A 13645-nucleotide genomic window follows, 5' to 3' on the forward strand; every position below is an offset into this window, starting at 1 on the left:
TTATGAAATTTTCACAATTTTTCGGTTAAGGCACCATTAATCTATCACATTGGAGATTGATATGGATATGGGTACGGTTACGACTATGGCGTTAGGGTTAAGGAAGTTTAATTTGGCCTTATGATATAGTTATGGCGTTAGAGTTATGGGATGGCCCATTAATCGATTTCATTGATTTTCATCGGGTAGGTTCGATCATCTGTTTTATCTGGTTATGGTTATATGGTTATAAGTCACCATTAATTGCCCTTCAGACACTATTAATTGGCCCTTAAACACCATTTTGATTATAAGGTGCATCAATCCATATCGATATAAATAAACCGAAATATTTTCAATTGCTTTGGTACCTGATCGTTTAAGCGCATCCCTAAACTATTGTTTTTCGTAAATTTGTAGCATTTACATTGCACCACGCACATTTTGCCATTTGTAATTATGGAAAGCAACAATACGACGGATCCGCTTGAGAAGTACATGCAAGAGCTCGAAGCAGCTAATGCAGCATCAAATAATGTGTCAGCACCCCCACAATCAATGGAATTACCACACAGGCCTATTATGCTACCACCAGAGGTAAAAGAAGAACCCTTGGAAACAGGAAGTACTCAAATGGCGGAAGCGATTGATAATCAATTGGATGCAACACAAATCGCTCCACTGCACATAAACGAAGTAGCCACTGTTAATGTAACGGAGTCATCGGCAGTTGCTGCAAATGATACAGAGAGCGCAACTAATAGTGCGCTTGGTACAATAGATCCAGTTACAACCGACAATATTGAAAGTAGCGCTGATGATTTAACAATAAGTAGCTCTGAAAATGCACTGGAAACTTCTGCAACTACGTCAGCAAGAAATACGACAGCTGAGTCTGTTTCGGTTAATAAAATAACCGTAAAACCTGCGGCAACACTAATGCTGGATAGCGTAATAAAAGTTAAGAAGGAAGCTCTTGAAGATGGTGAACTAACGGATGAATGTTCAAACGAAAGTGCAAAGGCTAAAGAAGCACAAGCTCCTGCCGCAGAAAGTCAACAAGAAAATGTGCTAGGAATACATATTAAATCAGAACAAATAGATAAAAATGTAGCAGCTGCAGATCAGAGCACAACTGCAATAACGCCAACTTCTGCCACTTTTGGAGAAGGAGCAACTATAGCCCCAGTTGTACCTCTTATACCAACTACTTCTGCTGCCAATAAAAACACAGAAACTGCAGAACCTGACGAAACATTACCAGAGAGTTTCTTTGACGATCTATTACAAAATGCTGATGATATCACTGCAGCTGCATTACAAGCGCCTGTACCAGCAGCTACTACAACCCCAGTAATTAAAGCCATACCAATTAATGAATTGAAAGTAAAAAGTGAACCAACTCTTAACGATGTATCGCCCGAACCAACACAATCAGCGAACATACCAGACAACTTTTTTGATGATTTACTTGTTGATCATGCTGCAGAACGTCTTGAAGATGTAGTAAATAATGATTTAGAAAGAAAATTTAGCGAACGTTTGAAAGAATTAGAACAACTTGAATCCATTACAAGTAAGGCACATAAAAAACATAAAAAGAAGAAAAAGAAATCGCACAAACGTTCACATTCCGAAGCTATGGATACGGAAGAATCTCCAGATGGTAAGCAAAAGCGCAACAAGAGACGTGAAATAGAGAATGCTCAACCACTTTCGCTACAGCCACCTATGCGTATACGCGTTAAAAGCGAGTTTTCAAATGTGCCACTTGAGACAATAAATTTAGTTGAGGACGATGAACCGACAACAAGTAGTGCAGCAGCTTCTGCATCCGCTAAAGCTAAACAAAATACAAACTGGGCTTCTACAGGTCGCTTACGTATTAAATCTGAATTTTCCACATTCGCCATAGAAACGCCCACAATTGAGGAGGTTACACCTGATATTAGTTTGCCGGTGCGTGAAAGTGAGCTCTTCCAGCGTCGCACTAATGTAAATAGAAATGGGCTCATTATTGATATGACTGCACCATTGGGTTTTAAACGCATTAAATGTGAGTCAGAATTGTAATAGGCTAAACTTAAACTTACTTAAGTTTGTATTTTTTTTGTCATATCATTTGTAGTGGAGAAAGATGTCGACAAATCTCGTCAGCAACCACCTAAGAATCTTTTGCCCGCAGATAAAATCCAGCGCGGTAAGTAATTAATTGAAATATAATCATAAAATTTTGGCTTGGGATTAAAATACAAAAAAAAAAAAAAAACAAAAAAAAATCCTAAATTCTAAATACCCAATTTCAAAAAATGTTTATTAAAACAAGTAAGGAGGGGTAAGTTCGGGTGTAACCGAACATTACATACTCAGTTGAGAGCTATGGAGACGAAGTAAGGGAAAATCACCATGTAGGAAAATGAACCTATAACCCTGGAATGTGTTTGTATGACACGTGTATCAAATGGATGGTATTACGTATCGTCGTGCCGTTCGGACGTGTTTTAGTTCGCTCTTTGAAATTTTTATTTGTTTCGTTTGGATTTTTTCTGTTTATTTGTTTTTCTGCCAATATTGGCGCAATGGACAAGTTCTGTGGAAAATGTGACAAGTGCTTTGGTAGAAATGAGTCCCATATTGTGCCGTGCGGTGGATTTTGCAAGATGTTCTACCATCGTTTTTGCTGTGAGGGCAGTTTGTCTGAATATGATGTGGATTTGCTCATAAAAAATCGACACCTCAGTTACTTGTGTACGGGATGCTCGAATTCCTACGAAAAGCTTTGCAAGGCCTATGACACTGTCCTAGCATCACATAAAGTTGACTTGGAATCCGCATTGCTCGCTATAGACGTGAAATTCAAGCTTTTGTTTGACTAGATAGCTGAAATAAGAAAAGATTTTAACACTCATGTTAAATCCAACAATAATAAATACGACAATAACAAATCGAACGAGTGCTCTGTCAATGCTACTAATAAAACGTTGAGCAGTGATATAAACAGTTGCGCACTCACTCCACTTGCCGTGTCTATATCTCCTCTCGTTCAGCCAATTCAACAATGCATGCAATGCCATTTAGTTGCTCGGTCACCTGGTTTCGCAAGCTCATATACATTGCCCTCTACTGCTAACACTGTAATTGCAAACCTCCCCTCCTCGCCAAACACCGCAATGCCTAACTTGTCCTATGCCCAACAGCTGGCAGCGCCTTTTGTTGCTGGTAATAAATCTACACCTGCTAAAGCTGACACCTCTGTTAATGCCAATGTTGCTAACACAAATGCTGCTAACTCGGGCGCTTCTGTTATTGCTATCAATGCTAGTGCCAATGCTGCTAACGTTAACGCTGTTAATGCTGCTGTTATGGCTAACAATTCTGCTAACACCCACCTAACATTTCCTTCCAAAAGCAAATCTGCTAAAGCCAATACCAATGCTAAGTCGAACCCTGCAGCTGAAGCCAATGCCGCTGCAAGCACTAATACTAGATTACGCCCTGCTAATGCTACTGCCGCTGTTGCAAATTCTGCTGATATGAGCAGTGCTACGGATTCTGTTGATGCTTCTGGTCCCGCTGCAAACACTCTTAATAATGTGGATAGTGCTACTGTTGGCCGTCAAACTACCGGTGAAAGGAATAGCCTTAGGAGGACCATAATTCATGGCTGCAATGGGAGCACCGAGCTCGAGGCTGTTGTTAAAAAGAAATGGGTTCACATTTCCTCCTTCAGGCCGACGGTCTCCGAAAAAAATATCAATGATTTTGTCTCAAAGTATGCTGGAATTGAGCGCAAACATCTTTCGTGCCTTAAGCTAGTGAAAAATGGTGTTCCACTCGATAGCCTGGAGAGCATAAATTTCAAGCTCGGAGTCACTACTGCTTTGTATGACAGTCTTTTAAACCCTAACTTTGGCCAGCTGACGTCAACGTTCGGCCCTTTCAGCAATTTGAAAGTCAGTCTAATAACACCTAGCTCTTATAAATCGCTCAACGCTGAACGAGCTACCCATCCAGTTGCCAGAGCGGGTAGATCACTGAAAATTTATTTCCAAAATATAGGCGGCATGCGCACAAAGGCGATAGATGTTCTCCTGTCCTCATCCCGGATGGACTACGATGTTTACGTTCTCGTCGAAACTTGGCTTAATGAGGACTTCTTCGATGAAGAGTTTTTCTATCCTATGCTCTTTGTAACTTATCGCAAAGACCGAGATTATATCAAAACCGGGCTGAGAAAAGGTGGTGGTGTTTTGATCGCAGTAAAAAGAGGCTTACGTGCCTCAGTCATTGAATTACTTCACCGCGATTCCCTAATCGATCAGCTGTGTGTCCGAATCTCTGGCTCTTCGTGTTATACGCTCATCTGCTGTTCATACATACCGCCAAACAGTTGTGACAGTATATATAGTCCTCACATCGAAAATATTGTCAACCTTTGGGAAACTAATGCTGATGTTAATTGTTGTATTCTTGGCGATTATAATATGCCGGACATCACATGGCTGAATTTACAGAATAATGGCATTTTAACTCCTACAAATGTTACGCGCTTACATGAAATTAATCTCATTGATAGTTTTTTAAGTTGTGATCTTATCCAAATTAATCATTTATTTAACGCTCTTTCTAGGTTGCTTGATCTTGTGTTTGTGGACGAAAATTTAATATTTGAACTGTCTGAGAGTACTCTCCCATTATGCGCGTCCGATAAACATCATGTTCCGCTTGCTATATTTATTCAATACTTTGATGCGATTCCCGTTTCTACTCTCGCGGACAATCTTTCCTTGAACTTCCGCCGAACTAATTTTGAGGAGCTTAATAATGCCTTCCTCGATGTAACTTGGGAAAATATATTTAATTCTCAGGATGTCAGCGCTTGCTACGACACCTTCCTGTATAAGTTGTGTGAGATTTTTTATATCAAGGTGCCTCCTCTTGGGCCAAAACTATACAAACTGCCTTGGTACAACCAAGCTCTAAAAAATTTAAAAAATAAACGAAATAAGTATAACAAGTTGTATAGGGCTAATACTACGGATACGTTCCTCAGGGAGCAATATACAATTAGTGTGAAACAGTTCAACGTTCTCGATAAATTTCTGTATAACGGGTATATGGGAAGGCTCGAAACGGATCTAAAAGTAAATCCTAAGGCTTTTTGAATTTTATTCGCTCCAAACGTGGCTCTTCTAATATTCCCACTTGCATGCACTTTAATGGCAAGTGCGCCCAGACTCTGGATGATTCTGTTGAACTCTTTGCTGAATTCTTTAAATCTAATTTTGAAGGTGATGTTGCTGTTCCGAATCTGCTCTCTGCTGTCAATGAACGATTGGATTTTGGATCGCTCACGGTCTCCAATACTGACGTTGGCAATGCTCACTGAAATGCGACAGTGATGGCGTCTGCGCGTATGTTCTGTCGTTGTTGTTGTTGTAGCGATTAGGTTACTCCCCGAAGGCTTTGGGGAGTGTTATCGATGTGATGGTCCTTTGTCGGATACAGATCCGATACGCTCCGGTAACAGCACTATTAAGGTGCTGGCCCGACCATCTCGGGAACGATTTATATGGCCACATTAAACCTTCAGCACATCCCTCCCTCCCCACCCCCAAGCTCCATGAGGAGCTTGGGGTCGCCAGAGCCTCGTCTGTTAGTGAAACGGGATTCGCCGCTCGAAGGTGAGGTTGACAATTGGGTTGGAGAAGCTATATATTGCGCTACACAACCCCTTGAATCCCGCGCGTGTGTTCTGAAGCACTGCAGTGTATCTTTATGTTCACCTCTTTGCTACATCTTTAATTTGTCTCTCTCATCTGGCATTTTTATAGATAGATGGAAATGTGCTTCGATAACACCGATTTTCAAAACCGGGAATAAAAACGATGTCTCAAACTATAGGCCTATTGCTAAACTTACTGTCTGTAACTTTTCGAAAATATAATAAAAGATAAACTATCCTTTATAGTCAAACGCATTGTTGAACCCAATCAACATGGTTTTATTGCCGGACGCTCTACTTTCACTAACTTGGCGTCTTTCTCGGATTTTTGTATATCCGCATTTAAAGATGGATCTCAAATTGATGTTATATACACGGACTTCTCGAAGGCCTTCGACAAGGTCTCTCACCAGATTCTTTTATATAAACTTGAGTGTATTGGCTTTCACTCTGTGTTTTTAAGCTGCTTGAAACCCTACCTGACGAATAGACTCTTGTGTGTTAAGATCGAAAATCTTAAGTCCCACTCATTTGTCGCAACATCTGGAGTGCCTCAGGGAAGTATTCTCGGTCCACTCCTATTTGTGCTTTTCATAAATGATATTGGTTCCTGCTTCAAAACTCCAGTTTTCTGCTATTTGCTGATGATCTTAAATTTTTCCGTAGAATTAATGCCCCTTCGGATTCCTGCCTTCTGCAAAGTGACCTTAATAATGTGGATGATTGGTGTCGCGCGCCGCTTCCCAAGGCAGTCGGTTCTATGTACCGGAGCGACTCGGGATTTTTCCCGACCAAGGACTGTCATTTCAGTGTAACCCCATTTAATTTGTTTCGTCCCTCCCACAAATTGTCATCCTCCCAGCAGCTCCTTGCAGCAGGACTGCTCCATATTCTCTTGCTCCGGGAAGGTATCGAATCCAATCCGGGTCCGTCTCCTGACCTCGGTCCTGAGAAATGGTTTTGCTGCATCTGCCGGAAAAGAATCTTTTTAGGACGGTCATACTCTGTTCAGTGTGTCTCGTGTAAGGGATGGTTGCATCGGACAGGTTGTTCTGGGCTTGATTCCAAAACCCGACGTCCACGTAACTTTTATAAATTTTTTGTGGCTCCTTGCTGTTCACGCCCAAGGGCGTCCCGTAGTCTACGTCTAAGCGCCCCCCCATTACCTTCCAGCAGCCCCGCTGCTCAGCAAGCCACAACAAGTACCCGCTGCTGCTCGCGCCTTACGGCGCCAACAACTCAAACAGCTGCTACCACTCATAACTACAATCTTCGTAGTAGAGTCGGAAGCAATGCTGAGCAACAGCCCCTGCCCCCGTCTTCTCCCCCCCTCTTTTCCGGCAGCAATCGTGTAGGTCAGGGAAACAGACTCTTAGTCCCTACCTCCGTTTGCACCGTTTGCCAGCACAGAATATATATGTTTGCGACATCCGCCCAATGCAGCTCCTGCCTCGGGTGGTGCCACTTTCCTAGATGTTCTGGTCTCCGCGACGGCAACCCCTCGGCGGGTTTCATCGCGCCATGTTGCCAGGTCGCAAACCCAAATCATCTGGGTACCCCAATGCTTGCCCAAGGACGCCCAGTCCCAGGGCCACAACAGCAATCGCGTCCTGGCCTTCCTGAACCCAGGCGTAGTCACCCGTCACTTACCCCCAGAGTGGCGACGTCTCCCCTCATGCACTTCAGAATTCTGCAGTTAAACTGTAATGGACTAACTGGGAAGATTACGGAGATAGTCAATTTCATGAAGCGGCACAACATCCGCATTGCTGCGATTCAAGAGACTAAACTCACAGCACGATCTGCATTGCAGTCCTGCTCTGGGTATAATGTCCACAGAAAAGATCGCGAGAGCGGAAATGGAGGCGGCCTCGCGTTTATAATACACCACTCTGTGCAATATCACATATTTGATCCTGGCATCGACCGCAGGGACAACGTCTTAGAACGTCAAGGCCTATCTGTCCGGTCAGGCGATGCAAACCTAGAAATCATCAACATCTACATCCCCCCTGCCACCTGTTGCCCCGGTGGATACCACCCTAATATTAGAGCCTTACTCACTGGAAACAATCGCATTATTTTAGGCGACTTCAATGCCCATCATGATCTATGGCATTCAAATTTGCGGGCGGACAGTAGGGGCGAGATGTTGGCGGATCAAATAGAAGAAACGACGTTCTGCACAATAAACGGAGACGCCCCCACACGTATGGTAGGAAGCTGTCACAGTTCGCCAGATATCTCAATCGTGAGCGCAGAACTCGTAAACTGCGTCAACTGGCAGCCGATGGTATCATTGGCATCCGACCACCTGCCTATACTTGTTTCGCTCGAGCGTACCGCCGACTTCATCGTCACCGAAAAACGCACTTTCATAAACTTTAAAAAAGGAAAGTGGGGAGAATATAAATCCTTTACAGACAACCTCTTTGCTGCCCTCCCTATCCCGACTGATGCCCGCCAAGGGGAGCGTGCCTTTCGCAAGGTCATTGAATCCGCCTCGGCACGTTTCATTCCCGCCGGGAGAATTCCCGAAATCCGGCCCCACTTCCCGGCGGAGGCCGCAAACTTAGCGAGAGAACGGGACCTTATAAGGCAGCTTGATCCAGGCGACCCCCAAATAAGGGATATAAACCAACGCATCAGATTGCTTGTGGATGAACACAAGCGGGCGAAATGGGAGGAGCACCTAAGAGGTTGCAACCTCTCTACCGGTGTGGGTAAACTTTGGTCCACCGTAAAGTCCCTATCGAATCCGACTAAGCACAAAGACAAAGTTTCCATCGCCTTTGGCGACAAAGTGCTGTCGGATGCGAAAAAATGCGCGAGCGCTTTCTGCCGACAATATATAATGCATTCCACGGTCGACAAAGTTAGACGGAGGGCCAACAGACACGCACATAAACACAAATTCAGCGCGTCACCAATCACCATCACCGCTAAAGAGGTTGAGGACGCCATTGGTCGCGCTAAACCATCCAAAGCAGTGGGCCCAGACGGCATAGCCATGCCGATGCTTAAAAGCCTAGGGAAAGAGGGTTTCAAATATTTAGCGCAGGTCTTCAACCTGTCTCTTTCCACCTTTGTCATACCCGAGAAATGGAGAATGGCCAAGGTGGTCCCGCTACTAAAGCCTGGTAAACCAGCTAACATAGGAGAGTCGTATCGTCCGATATCTCTCCTATCGCCAGTAGCAAAGACGCTCGAAGCCATTTTGCTCCCTTATTTCCAAGCAAATTTGCAACTAGCCTCCCATCAGCATGGCTTCAGAAAACTCCATAGCACTACCTCCGCGCTAAATGCCATTAGTACCCAGATAAATTGCGGTTTAAATCAAAACCCCCACCATAGAACAGTACTTGTAGCGCTAGACCTATCAAAAGCTTTTGATACGGTCAACCACGGCTCGTTACTGCAAGACCTGGAAGGGTCTACCCTTCCCCCATGTCTTAAAAGGTGGACCGCAAATTATCTGGGTGGTCGGCAGGCATCGGTGCTATTTAGAAACGAAACATCAAAGCCAAGGAGAATTAAACAAGGGGTGCCACAGGGTGGTGTCCTATCCCCACTTTTGTTTAATTTCTACATATCTAAACTACCTTCACCACCGGAAGGAGTCACAATCGTTTCCTACGCCGATGACTGCACAGTAATGGCCACAGGCCCAGGCCCACAGATCGATGAGCTATGCAATAAAATAAACGGCTACCTCCCTGATCTCTCCAGTTTTTTCGCCTCGCGAAACCTGGCATTATCACCGACTAAATCTTCCGCGACCTTATTTACAACATGGACGTCCCAAATGTCGACCATTTTGAACATCCACGTCGATGGCTCTACGCTACCGACTGTCCTACACCCCAAAATCTTGGGTGTGACGTTTGATCAGGATCTACATTTTGGTGAGCACGCAGCCGCAATTGTTCCGAGAATTCAGAGCCGTAACAAAATCCTCAAATCCCTTGCTGGCAGTACCTGGGGAAAAGATAAAGAAACGCTCATGACTACATACAAAGCAATTAGCCAGCCGATTACGTGCTACGCGTCACCCATATGGTCGCCAAGCCTAAAAATTACCCACTGGAAGAAGCTACAGGCCTGCCAAAATACTGCTCTCAGAATTGCAACGGGCTGTCTTCTTATGTCCCCAGAACACCATCTACATAATGAGGCGAGAATACTCCCCATCAGGGAAAGAAACGAGATGCTGACCAAACAGTTCCTGTTGAATACCCAGAAACCTGGGCATCCCAACAGACATCTGATTGACGAGCCAGCACCGCCTAGGGGCTTAAGGAGTCATCTCCGTAAGCATTTTGAGGAAATACGGCATCTGAGAACACAGCCGTATGAAGCGAAAAAACACAAGCAGGTCCTTGGTGTACTCCACATACAGGCGTCGGACCTTTATGCCGGGAATTGCCCGGTGAACCCAGTACTCAAAGTAAAGTATCCAAAACTTGCGGAAGAGGAACGCATACTCCCCAGGGAAACGCGTGTCACTCTGGCTCAACTTCGTTCTGGATACTGTAACAGGTTAAACTCTTACATATCCAGAATCAACCTCGACATACAAAATGTATGCCCCGCTTGCAATGTGTCCCCACATGACACCAACCATCTCTTTAATTGTAATGTGGAACCAACGCCTCTAACACCCCTTTCCCTATGGTCCACCCCTGTTGAAACAGCAAGTTTCCTTGGACTCCCGTTAGAGGATATTGATGACAGTTTGTGATCGGTCGCGTCTGTTAGGTGGGGCGAAGCACTGCTACAACAACAACAACATTGGTGTCGCGCCAATAATCTTTTCTTAAATGTTAAAAAATGCTTTAGTATGTCTTTCTCAAAATCCATGAGTTACTATTCTTCGTTGTACTCTATTGTTGTTGTTGTTGTAGCAATGCTCGCCCCACCTAATAGCCGCGACCGATCACAAATTGTCATCAATATCCTCTAACGGGAGTCCAAGGAAACTTGCCGTTTCAACAGGGGTGGACCATAAGGAAAGGGGTGTTAGAGGCGTTGGTTCCACATTACAATTAAAGAGATGGTTGGTGTCATGTGGGGACACATTGCAAGCAGGGCATACATTTTGTATGTCAGGGTTGATTCTGGATAGGTAAGAGTTTAACCTGTTACAGTATCCAGAACGAAGTTGAGCAAGAGTGACACGCGTTTCCCTGGGGAGTATGCGTTCCTCTTCTGCGAGTTCTGGATATTTTTCTTCAAGTACTGGATTCACCGGGCAATTCCCGACATAAAGGTCCGACGCCTGTCTATGGAGTTCACCAAGGACCTGCTTGTGTTTTTCCGCTTCATACGGCTGGGTTCTCAGGTGCCGTATTTCCTCAAAATGCTTACGGAGATGACTCCTTAGGCCCCTAGGCGGTGCTGGTTCGTCAATCAGATGTCTGTTGGGATGCCCAGGTTTCTGGGTATTCAACAGAAACTGTTTGGTCAGCATCTCATTTCTCTCCCTGATGGGGAGTATTCTCGCCTCATTATGTAGATGGTGTTCTGGGGACATAAGAAGACAGCCCGTGGCGATTCTGAGAGCAGTATTTTGGCAGGCCTGTAGTTTCTTCCAGTGGGTGGTTTTTAGGTTCGGCGACCATATGGGTGACGCATAGCACGTAATCGGCTGGCTAATTGCTTTGTATGTGGTCAAGAGCGTTTCTTTATCTTTTCCCCAGGTACTGCCAGCAAGGGATTTGAGGGTTTTATTACGGCTCTGAATTCTTGGAACAATTGCGGTTGCGTGCGCACCAAAATGTAGATCCTGATCAAACGTCACACCCAAGATTTTGGGGTGTAGGACAGTCGGTAGCGTAGTGCCATCGACGTGGATGTTCAATATGGTCGACATTTGGGGCGTCCATGTTGTAAATAAGGTCGCGGAAGATTTAGTTGGTGACAATGCCAGGTTTCGCGAGGCGAAAAAACTGGAGAGATCAGGGAGATAGCCGTTTATTTTATTGCATAGCTCATCGATCTTAGGGCCTGGGCCTGTGGCCATTATTGTGCAGTCATCGGCGTAGGAAACGATTGTGACTCCTTCCGGTGGTGAAGGTAGCTTAGATATGTAGAAATTAAACAAAAGCGGGGATAGGACACCACCCTGTGGCACCCCTTGTTTAATTCTCCTTTGTTTTGATGTTTCGTTTCTGAATTGCACCGATGCCTGCCGACCACCCAAATAATTTGCGGTCCACCTTTTAAGACATGGGGGAAGGGTAGACCCTTCCAGGTCTTGCAGTAACGAGCCATGGTTGACCGTATCAAAAGCTTTTGACAGGTCTAACGCTACGAGTACTGTTCTATGGTGGGGATATTGATTCAAACCGCAATTTATCTGGGTGCTAATGACATTTAGCGCGGAGGTAGTGCTACGGAGTTTTCTGAAGCCATGCTGATGAGGGGCTAGCTGCAAATGTGCTTGGAAATAAGGGAGCAAAATGGCTTCAAGCGTCTTTGCCACTGGCGATAGGAGAGATATCGGACGATATGACTCACCTACGTTAGCTGGTTTCCCAGGCTTTAGTAGCGGGACCACCTTGGCCATTTTCCACTTCTCGGGTATGACAAAGGTGGAAAGAGACAGGTTGAAGACATGCGCTAAATATTTGAAACCCTCTTTCCCTAGGTTTTTAAGCATCGGCATGGCTATGCCGTCTGGGCCCACTGCTTTGGATGGTTTAGCGCGACCAATGGCGTCCTCAACCTCTCTAGCGGTGATGGTAATTGGTGACGCGCTGAGTTTGTGTTTATGTGCGTGTCTATTGGCTCTCCGTCTATCTTTGTCGATCGTAGGATGCATTATATATTGTCGGCAGAAAGCGCTCGCGCATTTTTTCGCATCCGACAGCACCTTATCGCCAAAGGCGATGGAAACTTTGTCTTTGTGCTTAGTCGGAATCGATAGGGACTTTACGGTGGACCAAAGTTTACCTACACCGGTAGAGAGGTTACAACCTCTTAGGTGCTCTTCCCATTTCGCCCGCTTGTGTTCGTCCACAAGCAATCTGATGCGTTGGTTTATATGGTTGGTTGTACTCTATTTCAGGCATCCAGTTGGCGTCAATTAACGAACATGTTGATCTAGGCGTTGTCTTTGACTCAAAATTCACATTCACCAATCACATATGTTATGTGCTCCCAATGGCCTACAGGAACCTTGCTTTTCTTCGCAGATATTCAAGGGACTTTAAGGATCCGTATACTAAGAAAGCCCTATATATATCGTTAGTGCGCTCCAAAATTGAATATGCTTCCAATATCTGGAACCCCATCTACAGTAATTATTCAGCCAGAATAGAAAGAGTTCAAAGAAAGTTTGTCCGTTTTGCTTTGAACTCCATACATTTTGATAATCGCTGCCTTCTTATTCTTCTCGTTGTCAACTGATCAATCTGCAATCACTTGAAGCGAGGAGAACGGTGCACTTGGTTATGTTTGTGTATGACTTAATTGTGGGCTCTTTGGACTGTGCGACTTTTCTTGAGAAAATATCGTTTAATGTGCCGCAAAAAAATTTGCGCGCATTCCTGCCTTTTTACTTGAGTGCTTGTAGAGCAAATTACTTTTATTTTAGCCCAATTTTCCGCGCCCGTACTGAATTAAATAAAATCTCTACTAGACTAAATATTGATTTTTCTGCGTCCAGAGCTACATTCAAGGCTTCCTTTGTCTTACTCTTTACATAATGTTGTACCTAATGTATATGTTTAATACATATATTTATTTTATTTTTAATATGTTATTGTATCTAGTCTGTAAGATTCTTGATCACAGACTGAATTAATAAACTATACTATACTATTTTAAGAGGGCCATGGTTCTATAGGTGGACGCCATTTAGGGATAACGCCATAAAGGAGGACCAGGGCTGACTCTAGAATTTGTTTGTACGATATGGGTATCAAATCAAAGGTGTTT

At 44.3% G+C, this 13645-nt stretch overlaps 1 protein-coding gene across 1 annotated transcript in view; it reads left to right on the forward strand.

The window, feature by feature from the left end:
- The first annotated feature begins 297 nt into the window (after positions 1–297).
- Positions 298–13645, forward strand: part of Panx (Panoramix) — a 29774-nt gene continuing 16426 nt past the window's right edge. The window contains exons 1-2 of the mRNA XM_067781342.1: positions 298–2035; positions 2108–2179. Of these exons, the coding sequence (XP_067637443.1) occupies positions 439–2035; positions 2108–2179 (1669 nt within the window). The 5' untranslated portion in view covers positions 298–438. The remainder of the gene's footprint in view (positions 2036–2107; positions 2180–13645) is intronic.

Source organism: Eurosta solidaginis, chromosome 4, assembly GCF_040869045.1.
Source record: "Eurosta solidaginis isolate ZX-2024a chromosome 4, ASM4086904v1, whole genome shotgun sequence".
NCBI classification, from domain to species: Eukaryota; Metazoa; Arthropoda; class Insecta; order Diptera; family Tephritidae; genus Eurosta; species Eurosta solidaginis.